General features: G+C 36.5%; 1 protein-coding gene across 1 annotated transcript in view; it reads left to right on the forward strand.

The window, feature by feature from the left end:
* Window positions 1–27729, forward strand: part of PPME1 (protein phosphatase methylesterase 1) — a 72798-nt gene that overhangs the window by 26726 nt on the left and 18343 nt on the right. The window contains exons 2-8 of the mRNA XM_045816183.2: window positions 1766–1859; window positions 2407–2499; window positions 15585–15642; window positions 16113–16164; window positions 21334–21488; window positions 22610–22700; window positions 26818–26883. Coding sequence (XP_045672139.1) covers window positions 1766–1859; window positions 2407–2499; window positions 15585–15642; window positions 16113–16164; window positions 21334–21488; window positions 22610–22700; window positions 26818–26883 — 609 coding nt within the window. The remainder of the gene's footprint in view (window positions 1–1765; window positions 1860–2406; window positions 2500–15584; window positions 15643–16112; window positions 16165–21333; window positions 21489–22609; window positions 22701–26817; window positions 26884–27729) is intronic.

A 27729-nucleotide genomic window follows, 5' to 3' on the forward strand; every position in this document is an offset into this window, starting at 1 on the left:
ATGTCAAGCCCCCCGCAGAGTGTGGAATCTGCTTAAGAGTCTCTCCCTCTCCATCAACCCTCTACCCCTCTTCCTTGTTCCTCCCCTCCTCCCCATGCAGTTGTGCTCTCCCTCTAAAAAATGAAAAGAAAAGAAAACATATGTAATTTTATTCAGTTGCTATAATCTAAGGCAGAAAGAATTTAAATGATTGGAATTTGCCCAAATCCATACTGTAACTACTAGGGATTTGTAGGGAATTATAGGGAAATGGTAGGAACTGTGCAGAATTTGAACTCTTCTCTCATTCCAAATCATTTACCTTTGTAGTCCTCACACCCCTCTTTAATTTGGGGGAACTTTGAAAATTATCAGTGCCTATGCCACACTTCATGCCATTTAAAGCAATTTCTAGAAGTGAAACCCAAGCATCAGTATTTTTAAAAGCTCCTTAGGTGATTATTGTTACATGGATTGAGAACTACTGATCTGTTCAATGCCAGAAGAGAGTAGATGTTCAATAAATGTTTGACCTTTGAAAGAATACATACCTAAAGGTGGAGTTGCTCCATTGTAACTCCCATATTATAGTCAAACCTAGAGTGCTTTTGTACTAACTTAAGTCTTTAAAAGGGGCTTCGTATTATACTTTGTGTATATTCTCCATTTGCCCCCATCGCATATATAGGAAGATATCTGACAGGAGGTAACGTTTTGTTGCTGACAGAATTCTGAATTCCCTCCATTACTGAGGCGAATAGGTATGGAAATAGGGTAAGGCTATTTCTTGTATTTCATCCAAGGTTGAAGACATAGGTTGTACATAGACATTTACTGGTTATTTTTGGTTTTTTTGTTTTAGAGCAATTTAATTTTTTAAAAATAATTTATGGTTCAAAAATCAAAAGATAGTAAGGGATGTACATTGAAAATTGTCCCTCTCATCTCCCAGTCATAGTTCCCCTCCCAGGATATATCAAATGTTATATCAGTATTCTCCCAGAGATATTCTAAGCATATATAAGCAATTATATTTACACACACTTCCACTTTTACCCAAATAGTAGTGTGTCCCTTGTTTGTTTACTTAACAGTATATCTTATCCATATACAAAGAATATTATCAGCATATAATTGTTTCCATCTTTTTATAACTATTATTTCTCTGTGTACCACAACTTATTTTCATCTATCACCTGTTGATGGATATTTAAGCTGTTTCCAATTTTTCTCTATTACAAACAATGCTACATTGAATAGATAAGTCATTTCACTTCTGCATGAGCATGTCTTTGGATAAATTCCTAGAAGTTCAAGGTATTGCCAGTTTGCCTTTTATGAAGGCTGTATATTAATGGGTTGGAAATAATGAGAAAGCATGAAATAATGTGAGGGATTAAAAGTATAAAGAAGGAATAGTGACCAAAAATGATTATTGCAGGAATGATATTAAAATGGCTTGAGCGGTTAGGAATGAACCAATAGCCAAGAACAAGGAGAGAAAACAAGCAGGTTTTGTGGTATATATACACGGGATATATTTGTAATTAAAATATACTAATGAATTTTCTAAAATACTAACATTTTTACTCTTAAATCTTAACTTGAACTTTTAAAACACATTTTTAATGTGATGCTTTCTGTATGAAAACTCCTCATTCTTTAAGAGAAAATACCCTTGCAATTTTCATTTCATATTTACATTTAGCATTTGTTGATCAAGATTTTATCTTTTCATGCGTAACTATTTTTTACTTGAACTCTCTCTCTCTTTTTTTTTCCTTAGCCCTGGAAGAAAGCGAGACTTTTCCCCTGTTTCTTGGAGTCAGTACTTTGAGTCCATGGAAGATGTAGAAGTAGAGAATGAAACTGGCAAGGATATATCCTTTGCAAAATGCTTGCTTTAGCAAGCTTATAATTCTATCTAAGAAGACATGTTTCGTTTCTAAAATGTTCTTTATTCCTGCTGTTTATCTCATTTTTATTCCCCACCTGTATTTGTACAGCATGGAATTTAACCTGTAAGTCTCTGCCAGTATCTTAATTGGATATAATTGTCTAATGCATGGGGAAAGGATTAAGAATTAAATTCCTGAAACTGATGTATCGGTTAAGGCCCGAGGGGAAGGTTTCATGAGTAAGGTGAGTTGAATCAGTTTAGCATCTAGAAACCAGGGGCTATGTCCTCATTAGGGCAAAGAGAATCTTTTTTTGGTCCCCATTGAAAAAGTGATCATACTGTCTCCATGCTTCAGAAACAGACTTGGTGTTTCAGAAACTTCTATTTAAATGTCTCTTACGTTTGGAAGTCTGCAGCTTTACACAGAGCCTGGTACTGCCTGCGTTTTCTAATCAGTATTATTACAATTAAATAATCAAAAACTTCAGTGACCAAAGCTTAGATATATTATCTTTAACTATTCTTACACTTTTCGAGTTTACAAGAGTGGTTCAGAGGGTCCTGTCCTACTCCTTCTGCATGGAGGAGGCCATTCTGCCCTTTCCTGGGCTGTGTTCACGGTAAGTAGTTGATAATTGAAGTTGATGTTAGCACAATCATTGTTTGTTTCTGGATGAATTTGACTAACCTAGCTCTTCCTTCTGTGTTCACTCATATAACTTGATATAAGAAAATTAGGGATGTGAATTGATTGTGAATATTTTTCCTGGTAGGCCCAAGATCACCTGTTGTTTAAAGTTCTTAACTGGAGTGAGCTTTAGTGTATGAATTCTTCAAACATTTTATAAAATGTCCTATATATATTGCATTGGGATGAGGGAAATGGGATTTATTCCTGGTCGAACGTGGGGGTCTGTATCTTAAGTAATCTAAGTAATAGTTAAGCAGAAATATTCTATGCAGGTGCTTTAGGTAGAGATAGTGTCTAGCCTTTATTTGTCTCCTTCATAGATTCTAGTGTAGTACTTGATACATGGAGGTGTTCCATAAATATTTGGAAGATTTTTCTTCTTTTCTAAATAATGCTTTATCTTTTAATGATACTTGTGAGCTACTGGGAAATAAACAATATAGTTGATGATATCGTTGTCTAGAGTAGAGAATGTAGGTCTATGTTCTAGAATGCTGCCAGTTCTAGATCTTCCTGATTTTCTTCACTGTGCAAAGAGAAATACTGCTAAGGAAAATACTAGCAACATTCCTATTTAAAATGAAGTTGTGGGGCGCCTGCGTGGCTCAGTCAGTTAAGCGTCTGCCTTTGGCTCAGGTCATGATCCCAGGGTTCTGGGATCGAGCCCCACATCAGGTTCCCTGCTCGGTGGGGAGCCTGCTTCTCTCTCCCTCTGCCTGCCACTCCCCCTGCTTGTGCACACGCTCTCTCTCTTTTTCTCTTTCTCTCTGTCAAATAAATAAAATCTTAAAAAAAATAAAATGAAATTGTCCTTTCTTCTGGTATATATCAGGCAGATGTACATACTTCCTCTATTTACCACTAGAGAGTCTGAGGGACAGAAAATGGGAGCGAGTGGGAATGCAGTACTAGGTAACTGGAGCTAGATGGTTATGGAATTGAGGAAGGCCCTGAACATACCATTATGTTCCTGGCAGCAGGATTATTGGGAATAGTTCTCAACACATAGGCACTTACTCATCTGTTATTAAAGTATTAAATGATTTGATTCCTATATTGTTTGCTACTTCCTTTCTCTTACTTTAGGACGAAGCTGTTTAATTTGCCTCTAAGTGCCAGGCTCTTTCATCTCCCTTCACCTGTGTCATCCAATAGAAATATCATGCAAACCATATATGTAAATTTTTGCCACATATGTAATTTTAAATCTAGTAGAGACATAAAATAGGTAAATAAGAAACAGGTGAAATTGTTTTTAATAATATATATTTTATTTAACCCATTGTACCCAAAGTAGTATCATTTTAATAGGTAATCAGTATAAAAATTACTACTGAGATATTTCACTTTATTTTTTATACTGTCTTTGAATTTAGTATGTATCCTAGGCACTGACAACACATCTCAGTTTGGACTAGCCACGTTTCACATTTTAGTAGCATCCCTTTGATCGTTTACATTCCTCAGCTAGATAACTAGATTGTGAGGTGAAGACCATGGCTTGGTTATGCCTGGCACATAATTGTATGCTCAAGGAATGTGTTTTGAAGGAATGAGTAACAGCATCACATGCCTGTTCCTAATGTAGCAGCTATAGTAGTAAATGTATTTTCGTTGCCCTGAACCAAGGTCAGAGCCACCAGAAATGGTTTATGTACTGTAACTTGGCTGGCTCTGCTCTAAGCTAATACACTGTCATTGGGCAGCTAACACGTTGGAGACATGGAGGGAAAGAAATGTGTGACTGTGGAGAGGAAATAGGCACCATCTTAATTGTTGTGTCACGTTCATACAACTGAGTTGAAACTTGCTTGGGATAGTTACTCCAGGCTCTACCTCATAAGAAATTTGGCAAAAAGTAATGTTTGGATAGGAAAAGCTTTATTCCAAGTATAGTATGTAATGGGTCACAAAATTTTGTAAAATTTTGATGAGAATTACCTGTGAAAGCCAGAGGTAGTCTCACTATATTCTTTGAACTTTTGATCAGCTCCCTAGAACTCTAGCACAAAATGAGAGCTAATGTTACCTATTCGAGTGTTCAGAGTCCTTAGAGATGAGGCATCTGCATAGGGTAGAACAGATTTCCCATGAAACGGTTATTGCTTTTGACACTAAGGAAAGGAACAATGAAGTAGGAGTTGGAAGGTGTGATTTCTTGTCCCTCTTTTATCACTATTGGTAATATATCCTTGAGGAAGCTATTTAAGCCCTTGAACAAGCCATGTAAGCCTTTATTCTCCAAATACAGTCTTTATACTTCAAGGTTTCTTTGAAAATTATGTAAAATAATAGAATATGAAAACCGTAAGTTTTGAAGTCATGCACAAATATTATAATAAGTGATTTGTTGACATATATTGATATTAAATATTTTTATCTCCTAGAAACGATGAAATAACATGGTAAGTGACTGGCATGGAGGAGGTGATTGATAAATAACTGCTGACATTATACGTGTTATTATAGAGGAAATCTCTAGTTCTTCTTTTACCAAAGTATAGTCTACAGATTACAAATTCCATAAGATATTAATGAAATAGGGTTTTGTGATTAAATGAGTTTAAGAAATGTTTATCTTTCTCTGATTTCTGTCAGAAATTCACTATATATCAGTATGTTATTAAAGCCTTTAGGATGTTCTTCTAAATAAATCTATTTCATTTCAACTGTGTCCTCCAAATGTATTTGACCACTCAATTCCTTTTTTCTAAAACATCTATTAGTGTCCCATACTTTATGAAAGTCTTTTATAGTTAGGTCGTTATGTCCCAATTGTTTACCTGATTTACTTGTATAATCAAGGAAATTCCTTACCACTGAGCTTAGTAGCTTGGACTTCTGCTGGTTAAATTTATCTGCCCTTTTTTGTTGTTGCTATTCCTGACAGCGTACCAGCCCACTGAATGAGTTTATATGTAACGGTGCTTTGAAAATAAAAATGGCTATGTAAAAGTTAGTGCTTTGGCAATTGATTTGGCTCCAGAGGTCATATTTTTGTAAGTACTAGCATATGATCCAGAAGGCAGCCGTGGCAAACGGCAGGAATAAGCCCAAGCACCTTATGATCATGAGAGGCAGAATGACCCTCAGACATTCACCCAGATGATAATTGGTAAAATACTGTAGTAAAATAGAAACAAAAAGACACTAGCATAGCAGGAGGACAAATATACTGACAGCCAAAGGAAGAGATGAACAACTGTGATTGATATTTTTGATGCTAGATCATGAGGTCCTTGACAGCAGGAACCGTGCCTTATTCACTCTTAATCGGACAGCACACATGGCCTGTCTCGGATTGGTGCTCAATAGTTATTCCTTGAATAAGTTAAAACTGACCTTGAACAATTAAGAAAAGGATAAATTTTGTTCATTGTATCCTGTTTGAGAAAACAGAAAAGATGTAATCATTCTAAAGGCTTTATCAAATGTCAGTAAGTTATTTACATAAAGAAGTTATGTAACATGGTTAGAAAAATCCCAGACACAGGATATGCAAAACCAAAGGACATGAAGACACGGTCCATGGAGGACAACCAGACATGACAAAGTTCATCCTCACTAGTAGTCAGATATGATTCACATAGGAGTTATCTTTTTTTTTTTTAGATATCAAATTAATATTTTCCAAAACTAATTCTTAGTGTTGGCAAAGGCATTAGAAAAATACTTTCAAACGTTGGGACTAGAAATCACATCTTCCAACTCCTACTTCATTGTTCCTTTCTTTAGTGTCAAATAGAGCTCTCTTGGAAAGTAATTTAGCACTTTGATTGAATTATCAGTATATTTATACCGTTTGACACAGACGTTGTCCTTCTAGGAATCTGTTCTAAGGAAATAATACCAAATACACAAAAAGCTATTTGTCTAAAATTAGCAATTCCAATGCCCAACAATAAGTAAATGGTTAAATAAACTGGGTGTATCTATAAGACATAATATTATGCAATGTTTAAAAAACAATTCTCTGGGGGCGCCTGGGTGGCTCAGTCAGTTAGGTGTCTGCCTTTAGCTCAGGTCATGATCCCAGGGTCCTGGGATCAAGTTCCATGTCGGGCTCCCTGCTCAGTGGGGAGCCTGCTTCTTCCTCTCTATCTGCAGCTCCCCTGCTTATGCTTGCTCTGTCTTGCTCTCTTCTCTGTCAAATAAATAAAATCTTTTTAAAAATATAAATAACAATTCTCCTGGACACTATGGAAATAAGCTGAGTGATTTTTTTCTGTTTTTCTATTTTCTAGGTTTTGTTTTTCAATTGTATGTATCTTACTACTTTTATACTTAAAGATTTTTTTTCTTTAATAGAAACTATTTTCAAAGGAAAAAGTTTCTATTCAGTTGAAAATTTGTATTCAGTTCTGGATACCACAAGTTGAAGGGACACTGGCAGACTGGAACTTGTCCAGGAAGGAGCAGCCATGATTAGAGTACTTGAAACCATAGCAGTCAAGGAACAGTTGACGGAACTGAAAATGTTTGGCCTGAAAAAAGGAAAGACTTGGGAGGTGTAATATTTGCCTTCAGCTATAATAATTTTTAAAAAGTCAACCACATCTTTTAAACATTTACTAGATGCCAGTTACTGTGGTAAGTGCTTATGTCCATGATCCCATTTAATCCTTTCTGTATTTCTATGAGGTTAGGCAGATGAGAACATTGAAATTTAGAGGAATCACAGCCAGTGACAGTACCAAAACTCAGACCTACCTATATCTGTCTCCAGTGTGCATGTTTCTCTGAAGACTGGTTCTGTACTATTGAAGTGTCGAGACTCAGGGCAGAAACCATAGAGACATTTTTGACACACGTAAGGCAGAGCTTCTAATGATTAGGAATATTTCAAAGCAGCTCAGGACTTCTACAGAGGGAAAGTAAGCATCATCTCAGTAGTGTACTAGTACAGTGCATATTACAGGATTTAATTATGAATGTATCTTTCAGAGTTCTTCTTATCCATCATTCTGTAAAATCCCTGGACCTGAATAGAACTCATTTTCCATCTAAGTGTTTTGTAGTTTTCTTTTTTTTGGAGGGTGACCCAGAGAGTCACTCAAAGAAATCCTCATAGCTATCAAGAGAAAGCATTTCTACTTTGGCTTTAGTAACAGGAGAAAAGGATATTTAAAAATATATATATATACACACACATATATATATAGTATTTTTGTGGAACTAGCAAAGAGTTGTAACTAATAGAAATTATGGTGTTTTAAAGGATTGGCTTTAGGTTTCTAGAAAATTAATTTTTTGGAATCCTTTATACCTTGGTTATATCCAATAAAGTAGTTGTTACTATAGTTGGTACTATAATGATCATATTTAGTGGGTTATACTTAGGACTCTGTAGCCTTCACCCATCAGCAAGTACTGGGTATAACAGACTGGCCTAATTGCTGTTGGAGAATCCAGAACTAAGCAGAAATTGAAGTCTGATAACAGGAGAGGGGCAGTGGTATCTCATTAGCACGTGCAGCCTCAGAAGGCTAGATTTTGCCAGTGTTCAGTTGTTTTCAGCTTTGGTTAACTCTGAGGGACCTGGAACCAACCAAGTGTGAATTGAATCTGAAGTGTCTGCTGATTTCTGTTTCTTCTTCTGGCTAATTCAGTTCACATTAGAAAATAATTACTGAGTATATTCTATAATCCAGGTTTTGTGCTGGATTACTAAGGATAGAAAAATGAGAATTCACTTGTTAATAAGATCAACTAATCAGGAAATAACCTGTTAAATCCCTGCTTTGTACCAGGCATTATGTTAGGTGCTATGGATACAGTGGAGAATTAAACACATCCTATCCTCTTGTTTGTACGATGTTTTAAGTCTAATGAGGAATAGGAGAAATGAAGATGGTACATGTATACAAATAACACAAAAAAATTAAGCTTTCATCCCAAACAAATGTGTTTGAATCTCAAAACAGCTTAATCTGTCAAGCTTTAGTTTCTCAATCTGTAAAATGGGTATAACGCCACCTAAGTCAATAGGGAAATAGAATAAGCAAAAGATATGAGCCTCTTGATAAAGTGCTTGACTCAAGCACTCAGTTTTAGATATATTTATAGCATCTATATACAAGATAGAAAAGTATCAGAGAAAGGAATGATGAACTCTGGTGATGACTGAGGGTACCATAAGGAAAGTTTCATTAAGAAAGAGGACATCTGAACTAGGTTTTGAAGACTGAATAAAAGTTGAATTAGTAAAGAAGGCATTCGAAGGAGAGAGAAATGCAAAAGCAGTGAAGACTGTAACAATGAAGTATGTACTGGAAATTATAAGTAGCTTGAGTCTAAAGTATGAGGGTGGGGAACAGGAAAAGAAGTGACTAGAGAGATCACAGGGGCAGAATTATGGGAGGGCCTTTTATACCAGGCTGGGGAATTACACCCTGTCTTTAGTTCGGGGTAATAGTAGAGGGAACTGTTTTTAAACACTTCCACATCCATAGCCACATTAAATATATCTTAGGCATGTCAAAATTAGGGAGGGGATATGGAAAGCATGTTTCGCTTGAAATAATCACAAACACATCCAGACTGGAAAGTTCTGGGAAGTTGAATATTTTGATAGACCTCTACCTACGTCTAACTGAGTGTCACTGTTTTAGGCAATAAGTTATTGAAGGTTGTTAATCAACATACTATACCTAATGGATTGGGCCAGAGACACAGATGGAGGCAGGCAGACTAGTTAAAAAGCTTTTCTTGTATTACACAATTCTAAATATCTGATATCTTATGGAATGTTAATTTCTCCCCAGAAGGAGAATGTTTAATTAAATTTTTTCACCATGTAAAAACAATACTTAGAATAGTACTGTTTTAAGCCACCCAATTTATTTATGAATGTAGCATCAGTCTAATACCAAAACTAGGCCACAAAAATTCAGGAAAGCTAGGAATCAATTTCAGTTATAAAATAGATGCAAAATCCTAAATAACAGCAGATTGAATCCAGTAACATAGTAAAATAATAATACACTGTAACCAACTAGGTTTTATCATAGGAAATCTGAGAGTGGTCCAGCATTAGAAAATGTTATCAGTGTAATTAATCTCTCAGTTCACTTGATACCAAAAAAGGTCTTGATCAAATACAGTACTCAGTTTGCAAACTCTTGGCAACTGGGAATAGGTGAATAACTTCCTTAACTTTATTATATACCAGAAAATTATATAAATATACTTAGTGGTGAAACATTAGACACGTTCCTTTAAAGTCAGGGACAAGATAAGGATGCTTTTTCCAACATTTATATTGGAGGTTCTGGCCAAACAATAAAACTAGAAAGAAAAATGAGTTTAAAAGTTTGAAAAGAATGAGAATTGTCATTATTTTAAAATATTGTCTTCCTGGAAAACCAGCTGACAAACTACTAGTTAAGCCAGAGTTTACAAAGTCAGTATCTTAAAATCTGCCTTTTCTAAGTATTAGCACTTTCTAAATTTGGAAATATGACAGGAAAAATGATCCTATTCATAAGAGCAACAAAACTATAAAATATCTGGGAATAAGCCTTATTTTTAAAAAATGTAAGACATTTATGGAGAAAACATTAAACTTCACAGAAGGATAAACTTCACTGAATAGGCAAGTAAATCATGTTCCTGTATGAATCTGATAAACTTGTTAAAATCTCAGTTGTATTTTTCATGAGACTTGATTAACAAACTCTAAAATATACACAGAAGAATATATGCCCAGTGATGACCAAGATAATTTTGAAAAAGAGTGAAAAGAGTGAGAAGGGACTTGCCCTCTCACGTATCAAAAGATATTCTCAAACTATCAATGGTGTGGTATTTGGAGAAAGAATAAAGAAATAACCCCATATATAAAACAAAATTTAATATACAACAAAAATAACAATCCAAATGGATTAAACTACTGAATTAAAAAAACAAACCTTAAGAACATTCATATATGATGTTGGGGCAGTTTAACTTTTAAAAGTTAACCACAAGAGGGGCGCCTGGGTGGCACAGCGGTTAAGCATCTGCCTTCGGCTCAGGGCGTGATCCCGGCATTCTGGGATCGAGCCCCACATCAGGCTCCTCCGCTATGAGCCTGCTTCTTCCTCTCCCACTCCCCCTGCTTGTGTTCCCTCTCTCGCTGGCTGTCTCTATCTCTGTCGAATAAATAAATAAAATCTTTAAAAAAATAAAAAATAAAAAAAAAATAAAAGTTAACCACAAGAAGTAAAAGCCATAAAATCTCTGGGACACAGCAAAAGCTGTTCTAAGAGGGAATTATATAGCAATGCAGGCCTATCTGAAGAAACAAGGAAAAAAACTCAAAACAGTCTAATCTTACACCTAAAGGAACTAGAAAAAGAAGAGCAAACAAAGCCCAAGGTGAGCAGATGAAAGGAAATAATAAAGATCAGAGCAGAAGTACAAGATGTAGAGACTAAAAGAACAATAAAAAAGCAATGAAATTAAGAGTGGGTTCTTTGAAAATTTCAGATAAACAAAATTGTCAAATCCTTACCAGACTCATCAAGAAAAAATAGAAAGGATGCAAATAGGTAAAATCAGAAATGAGAGAGAGGTAAAAACTGATACCACATGAAATACAAAGGATTATAAGAAAATACTATGAAAAATTGCATGCAGCAAACTGGACAACATAGAATAAATGGATAAATTCCTAGAAACATACTATCTTCCAAAACTGAACTAGGAAGAAATAGAAAATCTGAATAAACCAATTACAAGGAAAAAAAATTGAATCAGTAATCAAAAAACTACCCAAAAAGCAGGGTGGCTGGGTGGCTCAGTCAGTTGAGCATCCAACTCTCAGTTTCAGCTAAGGTCATGATCTTGTGAATCATGAGATCGAGCCCCATAATGGGCTCCATGTTAAGTGGGGAGACTACTTGAATATTCTCTGCCTCTGCCCCTCCCCTCCTTGTGTGCACATGCACGCTTTCTCTCTCTCCTTTAAATAAATAAATCTTGGCAAGGGACACAAAAGCAAAAATGAACTATTGGGACTTCATCAGGAAAAAAAGGTTTTGCACAGCAAAGGAAACAGTCAACAAAACTAAAAGACAACCAACAGAATGGGAATAGATAAGGGGCTTGTATCCAAAATCTATGAAGAACTCATCAAACTCAACACCCCAAAAACAAAAAATCCAGTCAAGAAATGAGAAGACATGAACAGACACTTCCCCAAAGAAGACATACAAATGGCTAATAGACACATGAAAGAATGCTCAACATCACTCAGCATCAGGGAAATATAAATCAGAACTACAAGGAGATACCACCTTATACCTGTCAGAATCACTAAGATTAACAACTCAGGAAACAACAGATGTTGGTGAGGATGTGGAGAAAGGGAAACCCTTTTCCAGAGTGACTGGTGCAGCCACTCTGGAAAACAGGATGGATGGAGGTTTCTCAAAAAGTTAAAAATAGAGCTACCCTATGGCCCAGCAATTGCACTACTAAGTATTTATCCAAAGGATACAAACATAGTGATTGGAAGGGGCACATGCACCCCAATGTTTATAGCAGCAGTGTCCACATGGCCAAACTATGGAAAGAGCCTAGATGTCCACTGATGGATGAATGGATGAAGAAGATGTGTACACACACACACACACACACACACACACACACACACACACAGGAATATTACTCAGCCATCAAAAAGAATGAAATCTTGCCATTTGCAAGTCTGTTTCTACTTCTGTTACTCTAATGAATACCTTTAAAGAGAATAATTATTATGGACATGCTCTGACACTTTTTCATTATTTATAAAACATGTTACTCTCTGAATTTATTTAGTTCTTTCATTGTTTTCTAGTCTGCATTTGCCACACTAGGATGTAAACATTATGAGAGCAGGAATGTTTCCCATCTTTTTTATACTGTAACCACATTACTCAATTGGTGCCAGATTTTAAAAAGATGTAGTATAGAAAGATTTGTTAAATAAGGGAATGGAAAGCTGTTTTTTACATTATTGTCAGTGTTTAATGACAGGCACATAGATCATAAATTATTGCTTTCAAGATAAAGTTGGAATTGACAATTACTCCATTCAAATGAATATTTTCCTTTTTTAAAATGTAAAGCAATAAAGCTAATTTGACAGTATCTTTGCCACTTAATTTTTTAAAGATTTTTTATTTATTAGAGCATGAGCAGGAGGAAGGGCAGAGGCAGAGGGACAAGGAGACTTCCTACTGAGTGGGGAGCCCGATGCGGGGCTCAATCCTAGGACCCTGAGATCATGATCTGAGCTGAAGGCAGATGCTTTACCCGACTGAGCCACCCAAGCGCCCTGCCACTTAATTTTATTTCCAGAATACAGATTTGTTTTGGCATTGAAGGCTTTACTACCACCAAACTGTGTTAATTAACTCTTATAAATTAGCTTTCAGTAACAAATAGCAAAGTATAGTAGAATTTCAGTCTATTATTCTCTTTAAAGATATTCATTAGAGTAATAAAAGTAGAAACAGACTTGCTTTTCTAGGTGAGTCCTAAAAAGTTTTATTAACTTATTTTAAATAATGTCTACCCACAATTTGGTGCTTGAACTCACAACTCCAAGATCAAGAGTTGCATGCTCCTCCAACTGAGCCAGCCAGGTGCACCCCTAGCTGATTTTTTAAATGTGGTTTATTACACTAACATTGAACCATCGGAAAAAGAAAACAATCCTATTTACGATAGCAAATAAATAGAATACTTAGGAATAAATTTAAGCAAGGAGGTGAAAGATCTGTGTACTGAAAATCACAAGACATTGATGAAAGAAATTGAAGAAGACACAATGGAAAGGTACCCCATGTTCATGGATCAGAAGAATTAATATTGTTGAGATGTTCATACTACCCAAAGCCATCTACAGATTCAATGCAATACCTGTCAAAATTCCAATGACACTTTCCACAGAAATAGAAAAAAAATTCCTTGAAGTTGTGTAGAACAGCAAAAGATACTGAATAGCCAAAACAATCCTTAGAAAGAAGAAGCCAGGCATCACAATTCCTGATTTCATATTTGAATCCAAAGCTATAGTAATCAAAGCAGTATGGTACTGGCTTAAAAATAGACACATAGGCCAATGGGACAGAATCAGGACCTCAGAAATAAAGCTACACATTTATGATTAATATTTGACAGGGGAGCCAAGAAGACTCAATGGAGAAAGCATAGTCTCTTCAATAAGTGGTGTTGAGAAAACTGGATAACCACATGCAGAATGAAATTGGACTCCTATCTTACAAAAATTACTTGTAATCCCTCACAAAAATTAACTTGAAATGGATTAAAGATTTAAATATAAGACCTGAACCTATAAAACTACTAGAAGAAAACATAGGGGGAAAGCCCGTTGACATTGGTTTTGGCAATGATTTTTTGGGTATGACAGCAAAAACACAAGCAACAAAAGCAAAAAGAAACAAGTGGAAGTACATCAAACCCCAATGCTTCTGTGTAGCCAAAAGAAAAAAAAAAAAAAGAAAGAAAACTATCAGCAAAATGAAAACGCAACCTACAGAATGGGAGAAAACATTTGCAAACCATCTATCTGATAAGTGCTTAATATCCAAAATATGTAAGGAATCCATGTAACTCAATAACAATAAAAATCCAGTTAAAAATGGACAAAAGACTTGAATTTGCATTTTTCCAAAGATGATATACAACTGGCCAACAGGTACATGCAAAGATGTTCAACATCACTAATCATCAGGAAAATGCAAATCAAAACCACAGTGAATTATCACGTCACAACTGTTGGAATGGCTATTATCAAAAAGACAAGAGAAAAGCATCGGAAGGACTGTAGACAAAAGGTAACCCTTGTGCACTGTTAGTGGGAATATAATTTGATTTCTGTGGCTAGTACGTCCAGTACTCTGTTGAACAAAAGTGGCAAGAGTGAGCATTTTTGTCTTGTTCCTGATCTTAGAGGAAGAGCTCTCAGCTTTTTTTACCATTGAGTATGATGTTAGCTGTAGTTTTTCATATTTGGGCTTTATTATATTGAGTCATGTTCCTTCTAAACCCACTTTGTTGAGAGTTTTTGTCATGAATGGATGTTGAATTTTGTCAAATGCCTTTTCTGTATCTATTGTATACTGTTGGTGGGAATGTAAATTGGTATAGCTGCTGTGGAAAACAGTATGGAGGTTCCTCAAAAAATTAAGAGTAGAAATACCATATATCCAATAATTCCACTCCTGTGTATTTACCCAAAGAAAATGAAAACATTAATTTGAAAAGATATATGCACCCCTAAGTTTATTGCATCATTATTTACAATAGCCAAGATATAGAAGTGACCTAAGTGTCCATCACTAGACAAATGGATAAGGAAGATGTGATATATCACACAATGGAATATTACCATAATATTCATAATATTAGCTAATAATAATATATTATGAATATTATGGCTAATATTACCATAATACCATAATATTAGCCATAAAAAAAGAATGAGATCATGCCATTTATGACAACATGTTTAGATCTAGAGGGTATTATGCTAAGTGAAATAAGTCAGACTGGGAAAGACAAATACCGTATGATGCCATTCATATGTGGAATCTAAAAAAAGAATGAATTAACAAACAAGAAGCAGAATCAGAGCTATAAATAGAATAAACTGATGATTGCCGGAGGAGTGGAGATGGGGGCATGGGCAAAGTGGGTGAAGGGGAGTGGGAGATACAGGCTTCCAGTTAGGGACTGAGTAAGTCACAGGAATAAAAGGCACAGCATATAGTCAATGATACTGTAATAGTGTTGTATGTGGTGAACATAACATAATGTCATAACAAACTTGTCAAATCACTGTGTTATACACCTGCAACTAATGTAACAATGTATGTCAGCTGTACTGAAATAAGAAAAAAAAGTGAAACGTCTTCCTTTGATTATTTTGAGATTCTTGAATTCTGATGGCAGTTCATTCAACAAAGTTATCATTGGTGACGGGGAAAGATTTGCTAACCCAGATTTTTCTTATCTTCCTAGGCGGCGATCATTAGTAGGGTTCAGTGTAGGATTGTGGCTTTAGATCTGCGAGGTCATGGTGAGTGATGTTCTTGATTAGTCACTGATTCAATGATATATTTGCCAATCCCTTTGAATAGTGTTAAGTATTACAAATTTCAGTTTGGCCACAAAATAACCTTACCTGTTCCTTTTGGGCTCTTTGAGGGAAGTCTTAGTTTCTATAAAAGGTATTTTATGAATACACACACACACACATATATGTTGTTATTTAGCTTTTAAAAATGTCCTTTAATGTAACCAAATTCTGATGCTGGTGATGTATAAGGAATATGGATAAGTCTTTGCTAGGCTACTGGAATTACGTCTTCCTTAAGGTGGCCAACTATAAAGATGCATCTGTAACATAGAAAATCCTTGCTAAGCCCATCCTACACAATTATAAAGTCTGCATTTCATTCCCCAAAATGAGATTTTTTGAAAGAGAATACTCTTGCTTTTATAATTCCTCTCACTAGGAATTTTATTTTTTAAATATTTTCTTTTTAGGTGAAACAAAAGTCAAGAATTCTGAAGACCTGTCTGCAGAAACAATGGCAAAGTAAGTAATGTAATATTGTTTATACGTCACCTGGCTTCCATTTCTATTATAAATGATAGTATAACTATTACTCTCCTAGTGAGATTGTTGGACAATAATTAGTGTAGAGAAAATTTTACTTGTGTTGTCTTTCCTCTGCATTTGGTGTCTCCTTAGTATTTAAACTTGAAAGAAACCTCCATCTTTCTTGATATATTCAGTGTTATAGTCCTCACATAAAGCAATTGAAAATTCTTTGAGTTTGTGTTGCCTTTTGCAAAGTTTTCTTCTATTGACAGAGTTGAATAGAATCTCGATATCTATTGGGAACTTACGCTTGGAAAGTGAATGTATACAAAAGGCCCTATCTTGTAAGATGTTCTTAAGGTATCCTGCCCACGTTCTTTGTCCAGCTTCTTAGTAGGACAAGAACAAGGTATTAAAGAATAATTAATTATACCCTGGACCTCAAAAGTACAAGATGGTGGCAGTATATACAATGGCTTCAGACCTGGTCACTCATTAGAATCACTTAAGAAGTGATTAAAATACAGATGATTTTGCCTTATCCCAGACGTGTTGAATTAGTGTTTCTACCAGGGGGATCTGGGCATTTATTTATATTTTGATAAAGCTATATAAAGAAATCTTATGCAGTCAGTCCTGTGACTGGTGTTTGGGAACCACTGACCTGTATTGTAAACAGGATTCTTCTAACTACCCTGCTTTAATACATGGTCTCTGAAGTATTTGACCAACTTTAGCCAAAAATATCTTGTCTGTTCCTACTTTAGCGGCTTTAATCCAAGAGTAAACTGTGTTTCCCTTCAGAACTCAAACTCATGTGGCTATAGGTTTATTGTAGGTGCTATTTGTGTGCTGTCTTCCAGGCTTTATTAAGTGTATATTGGGTATTTATTAAGAATAAATAATTTATTGGGACGCCTGGGTGGCACAGTTGGTTAAGCATCCAACTCTTGGTTTCAGCTCAGGTCATGATCTCAGAGTCATGAGATCAAGTCCCATGTCAGGCTCCACGCTTAGCAGGGAGTCTACTTGAGATTCTCTCCCCCCCCCCACTGCACTCTCTCTCTAAAATAAATAAATCTTTTTTTAAAAAAAGAATAAATTATTTAAGTTATTTATTTTAATTATCCACATTATTAATTCTGTAGTGCAGATATTATCTTTTTTTTTTTTTAAACCAACGAGGACACTAACTCAGATTGAATAACTGTATGAGGTCACACAGTTAGTAGAGAGAGTTGTGGTCATTCAACTGTAGTGCTTGGCAGAGAGAAAGACAGAGAAATAACAATGTATGATACCATTCCATTCAATGAACATATTCCTGAGAAACCATGAAAAGGGAGCTAAGAATCTGTTCTCTGAGTTATTCCTAATGCCTTTGTAATGTGAGAACAATAAAGTCCAAAATAATTAAGTATGTTGGTGATACCTATAGAAAGATTTGTGAACAATTTTTAAGGATTTAGAGGGTTTTCTGACTACTGACAAAAAAGTGAGATATATCTCAGTGGCCAGGCTGCCAAAGAGTTATGATGGCTTGGATGACGTTCCACAGGAATTTGAGGAATTAATTGGGTATTTTAAGGATACATTGCCTAATAGTGTATCAGTCTGGGACAATCAGGGGAAAAAAAACCACATAGGAATTTGAACAGGGCAAGTTTAATATGAAGATTTGTTAACTGTAATAGGGAATTGGAGTAATGGAAATTACTAGTGAGAAGTAGAGAGAATATTAAAGAATATATGTTTAATTAACTTGATTGTGGGAGTCATTTCACAATGTATCCATATATCACATCATCACATTGTACACTTTAAATATATTACAATTTTATTTATCAGTTATACCTCAATAAATCTAGAAAATTGTTTCAAAAAAGAAAGAACATAAGAATAGCAGATGTAAGCAGCTGCCACAATCCCCTTGGGCAGAGATGGAACACTGATGGAAGAGGTTGAGATTTAGACCTCGTTGTAGAGGTCATGACTGTGGCTTATTGAAGACAGAGAAGTCACTTGGATGCCATGTTGGCAGAACTCTGCCAGATATCTGCCCTCTAGGGTGCAGGGAAAGCTGTTCACAGAGAGCTGTCTCACCAGAGGTACTCTGCAACAAAAATATTGAGGGTGGTTCCAGAGATCTACTAAACAACATAGTGCCTGTACTTAATGAGGGAACTGTGTACTTAAAAGATTGTTAGGAGGGTAGATCTCATGTTAAGTGTTCTTACCATACCCACACTCACACACAAAGAAACTTCTGGAAGTGTTTATTAATCATGGTGATGGTAACACAGATATACAAATATATATGCCAATTTTTAATCATTTTTTATATGATAATTTTACCTCAATAAGGCTAGGGAAAAAATTGGGCATGGGGGGATGGTATGCTGGAGAAACCACCTGTGCTGCAGGATTTGGGCACAAGGGAAGCTGTTGTGCTGTGGGACTTCCCATGCTGCAGGACCTGGGTGCCAGAGGAGCACAGGCTTCAGGAGCTTGTCGAGTAATGCACAGGAACCAGGAGCAAAACCTTCTTTCTGCAGTGTGTCTCTTGCGCCCTCTACTGATAAAGCCTAACATCATGCCAGCTGGAAAGGAAAAACTATTTAAAGGCCTCAGATCCAATTTGGGAGAATATGCAATGAAGGGTGAATTGGAGCCGAGAGACAATAAACTGACAGCTTTTAACAAAAGTAAAAAAAAAAATAGATAATTAAGACTATCTAGAATGATGAAGGTGATAACCAAGAATCAGAAGAGCCAATAATTTGGATTCTTGTGAAATAGAGCAATAAAACATTTATATGATTTCTAAATTCAGTCACTCTGAAACAAATCTCAAAATGGGCATATTTAATGGACAATTAATGGGATTTTCACATAGTACTGACAGCACAACTTTTGCCTTGTGTATCAACTTCAGAACCTGAGCCAATTCCACTGAAAGTAGAAGAACCAAGATTTGAGCTCAGGTTGCTCCGATATTCTTTTTCTGTTATGTCTGTGATATGCTATATTGCTTCTCAGGAAATGAACCCAGTATTAATAAGCATGATAGAATCTCCTTTTTTTTTTTTCAGATTTTATTTATTTGACAGAGAGAGACACAGCGGGAGAGGGAACACAAGCAGGAGGAGTGGGCGAGGGGAGAAGCAGGCTTCCTGCTGAGCAGGGAGCCCGATTCGGGGCTTGATCCCAGGACCCTGGGATCATGGCCTGAGCTGAAGGCAGACTCTTAAAACGACTGAGCCACCCAGGCGCCCCTAGAATCTCCTTATAAAGCCTCTGCCAAAACTGTGGTATGTCCAGTTACAGGCTAGTTTTATAGATAACATCTACTACTTCATCTTTGTTTTATTTTTCTGGAACTTCAGAACATATCTCAAGGCACTAATCTTGGTAGTTTGGCTAACCTTAATAAGAATAAATTTCTCCTAGTGGTAAAGGATCAAGTGATTGATCATAACTACTTTTTACCTGGATGAAATATACCTTTCCTAGGCTTAGATACATTATGGAGTTGGTTTGTTTCAGACCCTGTCCACCTTCACACATGCATGAAGCAGATATCACAGAACCCATGCAACTCAGTTACTGAGCATTTTAAGGAGACCTGTACTTAGATAATCTTCTGTAACATCCTTTTACTTTATTATAGTTGTTACTAACCAAAAGTTTTAACTTTAAATTTAACTCCACAGGAATATTAAACTATTACTTTTTTCACTTATAAAATTAGGCAGAGCCTCCTTATCTCCCATTCAGATTGTCTGCAGATGCTACAGCTACCCTATTCACATCTGTAATTGTTTTATGAGATTTTTAACAATAATTCCTTCTGAAATAATTAATAGCATTTGTCTTTGCCATTCTGAATACCCTGGAAATCATCTTCAAAAGGCTGTGTTCCTATATGCACATCTGCTGTATCTGGGTAACACTGTGTGGGTGCTTGAGGTATATAATAACACCCAGCAAAGACAAAACGGTCTTTTGAAGTTAATTGACTCAGCCACTCCCCAAAGAAGACAGTAGAGCCAGTGGTCTCTAAAAACATATCATATCTGCCTATTGCCTAGTGAAGAGGGCCTATAGACAAATGAAACCCAAGTTCCTACTTCAATTCTCATTTTCAGAACTTTAAGGTTTGACTTTTTTAAACGGATCCACTCATAATTAAAGACTAGGACAGAAGCCAATAAAAAATTAGCTCTGAACATGTTGTTTCTCAGAACATTATACTTAGACTTATGTTCATACTTCAAATAACCTTACATGACAAATTATAAGTAATTAACATTTGTATAGCATTTACACTTTTCAAAGTAGTTTTCATTCACTGTTTCAGTTAATCTTCAAGGCAATTTGGAATGGTAAATCATAATCTTTTTTTTTTCTTGTTAATCACATTCTTATCTTCATTTTATAGATAACCGAAACTGTCTGAGAGATTAAATAAGTAATTCAAGGCCACATAATAAAAATTAAACTGGGGCTGCAATTCATCTTGTGACTCCAAATTTTACTACATTATAATGCTTAATAGAATTGTTTTCCTGTTTTATAGTTGGGGAAACTGAGGCATAGGGTGCTTACATTATTTGTCTAGTTTTAGGCTTAGGTTTAAAATAAAGGTATATATAATTGTACGAAATATGTGGAACTGTGAAAGTGTGATATAAATGAAAATCAAAAAATTTGGGTTCTTGGGCACCTGGGTAGCTCAGTTGGTTAAGCATCTGACTCTTGATTTTGGCTGAGGTCATCATCTCAGGGTCATGGGATTGAGCTCCTGTCGGGCTCCACACTCAGCACGGAGTCTGCTTGAGATTCTCTGCCTCTCCTTCTCATTTTGCCCCTCCTGCTCGTGATCTCTCTCAAGTAAATAAATAAATCTTAAAAAAAAAAAAAAAGGAAAAAGAAAATTTTGGTTCTTAGTCCCATTTATCAGAAGAGCTAGATGTGTGGCTACATATAAAGATACTGGGGGGCATATTAAGAGATTTACATAGGTATATTTGCAGGATGGCCCAGTAGACCTTTACAGTCTTAAGACTCGTAGTTACAGACCAAAGGAAGGAGTTAGGAAGGGAAATAATTTTTACAGTGTTGTCAGAGAGCATTCTCAGCTTTTTTTCCTTCTCTTTGCAGGGATGTTGGCAATGTGGTTGAAGCCATGTATGGGGACCTCCCTCCTCCAATTATGCTGATTGGACATAGTATGGGGGGTGCTATTGCAGTCCACACAGCATCATCTAATCTGGTGCCAAGCCTCCTGGGTCTCTGTATGATTGACGTTGTAGAAGGTAAGTTTTCTTAGTACTGACCAAATCAAATCGTTGATTTATGAGAGACCTCCATGCTAGATTATTATTATCTTGTTTTAATTTATTGTTGATTTCTACTCATCTTGAACTATGTCCCTCCGTCTTTATACCTTTTCTTACATTATTTTGTAGCAAAGGCACTCCCAAGTATTTTTTAATTGACATATAATTTTGTGTTAGTTTCAGGATTATAAAGTAATGATTCAATATACGTATATACTGTGAAACGATAACCACAGTATGTGTAGTTAATATCCATCACCACACATAATTACAAATTTTTTTCTTGTGATGAGCACTTTTAAGATCTACTCTCTTAACAGCCTTCAAATATACAATACAGGGGTGCCTAGATGGCTCAGTTGCTTAAGCAGCCGACTCATGGTTTTGGCTCAGGGCATGAGCTCAGGGTCATGAGATCAAGCCCCATGTAGGGCTCCGTATTCAGCACAGTCTGCTTAAGATTCTCTTTTTCTCCCTCTACCCTTCCCCCTGCTCACATGCATGCATGCTCTCTCTCTCTCTCAAATATATAAAATCTTTATAAAAACCAACAAATATACAATACAGTATTTTTAACTATAGTCATTATGCTGTACATTACATCCTCAAGACTTATTTATTTTATAACTGGAAGTTTGTACCTTTTGACACCTTCCCCCATTTCACCCATACCCCACATTATGTAATCATATAATCAGTTTCCATGTCATCAAGAATTCTTTGTAAATATCTTTTGTGGCTACATAATTTTTCATTTGTATGTATGTTCCATAATTTTATTTAACATTTAAAAAGAAGCTGCCATGTCCTTTATGATGCAGCCTCAGAAGTCACACTATTGCTTATAAAAGTCAGCCCCTATTCAGTGTGGGAAGGCTACACAAGGGAGTGAATATGAAGAGGCAAAAAGCACTGGAGGCCCTCGTAGAAGCTGACTATCACATCAGTCTTCTGAATTTTCTTAAGCTGCATCTTTTTTCCCCAAAACATCACTGAATTCTGCTCTCATTGAGGGCAAATGTACACGGTTACCCCAGTAAGTGTAAATGCTTAGAATATGTTAAGTGCTGTAGTTAAAATATGTGTTTAACATCTAGGTACAGCCATGGATGCACTTAATAGCATGCAGAATTTCTTACGCGGTCGTCCTAAAACCTTCAAGTCTCTGGAGAATGCCATTGAATGGAGGTAACCCACAAATCTATATTGTCTGTATTTTAAATGTTAGATTGTAGCTGTCCGTTTTCATCAGTTCAGGCACCAAGTTCAAAGAAATAGTTCAGTTTCCAAGCCTTAGCTTTATTGTGACATCATGTGCGGAAACAGTTATGTAAAGAGCAGAATATTGTTTTAATATTTAAATATTTCATACTTGGCCCAGTTATCTAAAATCCATCCTTTTTCTAATACACTATAGTACCTCCTAGAATTTTAATAATTATGGATCATCTGCTCTCTAGCTATGTCCATCTCTGAGGTAAAAGTCTGGACTAAATGAGGCTCTAAGGCCTTTTCCACTTCTGACGCTTCATGGTTCTAGATTCACCTTCTGTGTTCCAGAGAAAATGGTGGAGAAGCAGAAGGGAGGGGCATAGGTTCCTTTCTCAGTTTTTATTTGGGTTACGGATAGTTTTCATAAAAATCGTAGATAGAATTGGCTATGGCTTCCACATAAGTAAAGGCTATTTTGTTGTTAATTTATTCATTAATTCAATCAATTATTTGACTAAATATTTATTAAACACTTTGTGCTAAAGGGTGAAATTTCAGAAATGAGTAACACCCTGTGTCTCCCACAAGGTAATCAGTCTCAGGATAAAATATCTTTAGTATCCTATCTTCCTACTTATTCTTTAAGATCATCTCTAGTTCCTTTTCCAGACCCTTTCTGTAACTCCTCCAAAATACTCAGATCACTCAATCAATCAAATTGCTAGAGCCCTCTGTCTATATTATATTATACTGTTTACCTCTTAAGTCTTCTAATCCTCCCCTAAAAGATATGCTTATATTGTCAATTTCCATGTCTGTCTTAATGCTTTTCAACTACATCGTAAGGGCAGAAGCTATCCTCTATTTCTTTTGTATTTCCATATAGCATACAGCATACTGCTGACTGCCTTAGCAGGCAGGACATATCTGTTCTTTGAATCAGAGATATCAAGTGGAAATGAAGGACCTGATAAATAGAGCCTAGGTAGTTTTTCTAAGACAGAGGGTCTCATGCCAAATATGGCTTGCCAAAATGATGTTTGTATTTGGTGAGGTTGCTTCTATCTCCCTTTGTTCATACTGCTGAGATGCAGGATTCCTATTCTCTTAGAAGCACCAAAGATCTCTCCCTCTTTGGCAGCCACAGCATTTCAGAATGTAGCTGCTGCCAGTTCAGCCTGTACCTCAGGCACCCTGCCTTCTTCCCCAGTAACAAGTGAGAAGATGAGTCCAAATAACTTTTTAATTTTATTCAGTGAACTTTTTTGGGGGGGGGGTAGTACCTAAGATGTATCAGTACCTGATTTAAGAACTGGGTGATGGGGCGCCTGGGTGCTCAGTCATTAAGCGTCTGCCTTCAGCTCAGGGCGTGATCCCAGGGTGCTGGGATCGACCCCAATATCGGGCTCTCTGCTCTGCTAGGAGCATGCTTCTTCCTCTCCCACTCCCCCTGCTTGTGTTCCTTCTCTTGCTGGCTCTCTCTCTCTCTGTCAAATAAATAAATAAAATCTTAAAAAAAAAAAAAAAAAAAGAACTGGGATGAATCAGGCTTAGTTCCTGTTGTCAAGAAACTGGGAATACAAACAAGTAAATATGTAAACACAATGAAGGAAGCACAGAGTTACAGAAGATAGGTACTTAATCCAGCATGGCTGTCATGGTGGACCAAAGAGATAGAGTTTTGATTCTAGTGGCAGATGTGGGATAGGAAGAGGGTTCTGTTTGTTGTATGTTAAAATGTTTTGGGTTATATGAGAGCCACTGATTTTTAGAACCCACTTTCTGATCCTGAGAATCCGAAAGAATACAATGAAGTATTTCATGATTTTGTTTTGTACTCTGCTGGATATCTGAATCAAGTTCATGACTCATGGCTATTGTGCTATTCCAGATGGGGGGAAAAAAGGATGTTGAAACACAAGGCCGACCTGTTTAATTCAGTAAATATTTAAAGCGAAGTGAATCCCCACTTCTACTTTCTTGGTCATCCTAATGAGAGGCAGTAGGTTATCGTCTTTAGAAGCCTAAGCTTTGAAGTTGGACAGATAAGGATTTGGGTTTTGGTTTCACCACTCTGGCTACTCTGAGGAAGGGGAAGGAGTAGGGAGCGGGTGTGTTAATGGAAGCGGGAAATTGGTAAAGAGGCAATTGTAGTAATATAGGAAAATAGTGATGGTAAGCATAGACTAGGATGGCAACAGGGGAAGTAATATGTCATATTTGGAATGTATTTTGAAGGTAGAACTGATAGGACTGCCTTATGGATTGGATATCAGCAGAGAAATGGGAGTTGGAGGCGGGAGGAGGCACAGCATGCAAGGATGACTTCTAGGTTTTTAGCCCAAGCAACTGGGCAAATGGTAGAGACAAAGTAGATTTGGGAGCAGGTAAAAGGTCAGGATTTTTGTTTGGATAAGCTGAAATGCTTATTATACATCTAAGTGGAAATGTTAAGTAAATACTTATATATACTTGTTAGAAGACGATGAGCTAAATTGGAGAATCACTCTTGTGTAATGTTTAATAAAAAAGATTCCTTTAAGATAATTTTTTTACAATAACTTTTTTGAGAAGTTTTGTTGGATAGGAGAGCAGAGAAGTGGGGTAGTATCTAGTAGTGAGTGGGATTGAGAATGTTTTCAAAAGCTGTTTTATAATATCCACTAGAAAAAAACATAATGACCCACAGGATAACCACCGGAAGCAAGGTCCTCATAAGCAAGAGGGGATGGGAACCGTGCCCACGGTTGGCCTTGAATAGGAACAGAGGTGTTTTATATATTAAACAGTCATCAAAGCAGAGCATATGATTATAAATACTGGTGTATTTGTAAATTCTGTAGATTCAATATGTAGTAGAAAAATGAAATAATCATTCTGATTGTGTCTATCATTAAAATAAGAAACAAGGTCATTATCTAAGGGGTTGCCCTTTAAAATTTTACATGATTTTTTAAGCTAAAAAAGGTAGATTTAAAGAAATGTGTTCTGGGGGCACCTAGGTGGCTCATTCAGATAAGCGTCTGCCTTTAGCTCAGGTCATGATCTAGGAGTCCCAGGATCCAGTCCCACATCAGGCTCCCTACTCAGCGGGGAGTCTGCTTCTCCCTTTGACCCTCCCCACTCTCATGCTCTGTCACTCTCTGTCTCTCAAGTAAATGGATGGAAATCTTAAAAAAGAAAGAAAGGAAGATAGAAGAAAAAAGAAAAGAAAGGGGAAGGGGAAGGAAGGGAAAGGAAAGGAAAGGAAAGGAAAGGAAAGGAAAGGAAAGGAAAGGAAAGGAAAGGAAAGGAAGAGAAGGGAGGGAGGGAGGGAGGGAGGGAGGAAGGAAGGAAGGAAGGAAGGAAGGAAGGAAGGAAGGAAGGAAGGAAAGAAAGAAGAAATGTGTTCTGGTGGCCTGCTTCAGATATTGTTTCCAGCTCCCCCTGGGACTTGCAGCATTTTGCTTGGCCCTTAGGCATGCATAGGTAGACAATTCTGAGAAAATTAATCTATTAAAATAGCATCTAAGCTCCTGAACTCTATATCATGGCATGCAAGGCCCTCTAGGATCTTGTCACTGCCTGCCTATCCCTTTCTCCCATTCACACTCCCCTTTTGCTCTCCCCTGCTTCTCCTTGCACTCTGTCCTCTAAAATCCTCATCCTGTTGACTTCTCCACATCACAGTGCCTTTGTTCACAAAGTGCCCTCTGCCTTCGGGTTAGGCAGGACATTTGGGGAGCTTTTTTTAACCTCTTTATTCAGAATAAAGTGATTCCTTTGAACCTTGCCTTTATTGTATTGAAACTATCTGTTTGTGTTTCTTTCTCCCCGCTGAATTAGGTGCTTCTTGAGCACAGGCCTGGCACATTGTATCCTCCTGGTAAATGTTTGCAGAACTGAAATGGCTTGAATGTCTTTACTTAATTTTTACTACTTGGCTTGTAGCCATAATAACCAGGTAGGAAGTAGTGATAATCTCCATAGTAAGCTGTATTGGTAAACACAACTTTGTAGAGGTTCCACCGAATCTGCAAAATTATTCATTTGACCCTATGACATGATGAAATGGATGCTGAATAACCTCCTCTCTCCCTTTTCACTTTTCTAGCGTGAAGAGCGGTCAGATTCGAAATTTGGAGTCAGCCCGGGTCTCAATGGTTGGCCAAGTCAAACAGTAGGTCTTATTTTTCCCTGTTGGGCTGGGTAGAGACTGAAACATGTTGAGGGAATTACAAATTGCTTTTTGTTTTAGACCTGTCCTACTATCCTGAATGGCTTTAGATAATTTTTACAAATGAGCTCAGTTGGGCTCGCCTCATAGCTTTTCTTTTCTTTTTCTTTTTCTTTTTCTTTTTCTTTTTCTTTTTCTTTTTCTTTTTTTTTAAAGAAATCCCAAAGCCTATATATAATATAGGATTACCTTTTTAATGCAACTCTGGGTCTTAAAAGGTGAAGAATCCCAGAAGATGGACATTAAAAATTAAGTATCCAGTCTAGTGCTGGAAGCTATGATTTTATTCTGGTAATGGTTCTTAGCCAAACCTGACCAGGAAGAAATCACAGTATAAAAGCTTTAGTGTAGCCTGAGTGAAAGCCAAATTCTAAGGCTAAGCTAAGATTATTTAGCCCAACTGATCTTCTTGGATAAGGTTACATGAGTCCTGAGTATTGCTATGTAGTCACAAAATAAACTTTAGATGAATTGAGAAAATGTTGCCCAGCAGAACAGACAGGGACCACAGAGTTGACGAAAATGATAATGGCATTACTGAATGCCTGCTATTTGCCAGGCACTGTACCAGGTATTTTATATACATGCTCTCATTTTAAAAATTTTATATTATGGAAATTTTTAAACATATAGAAGTAGAATAATACAATGAACCCCAGTATACATATTGCCTGTTTTCAACAGTTGTTGACTCATGGCCAGTCTTGTTTCATCTGTGCCCCTTTATTTTCCCCTAATTACAAAATATTTTGAAATAAATTCCAAGATTTCAGTAAACCCTAAATGATA

This window comes from Ursus americanus, chromosome 16 (assembly GCF_024610735.1).
Source record: "Ursus americanus isolate L20-20 chromosome 16, mUrsAme1.1.p, whole genome shotgun sequence".
Taxonomy (NCBI): Eukaryota; Metazoa; Chordata; class Mammalia; order Carnivora; family Ursidae; genus Ursus; species Ursus americanus.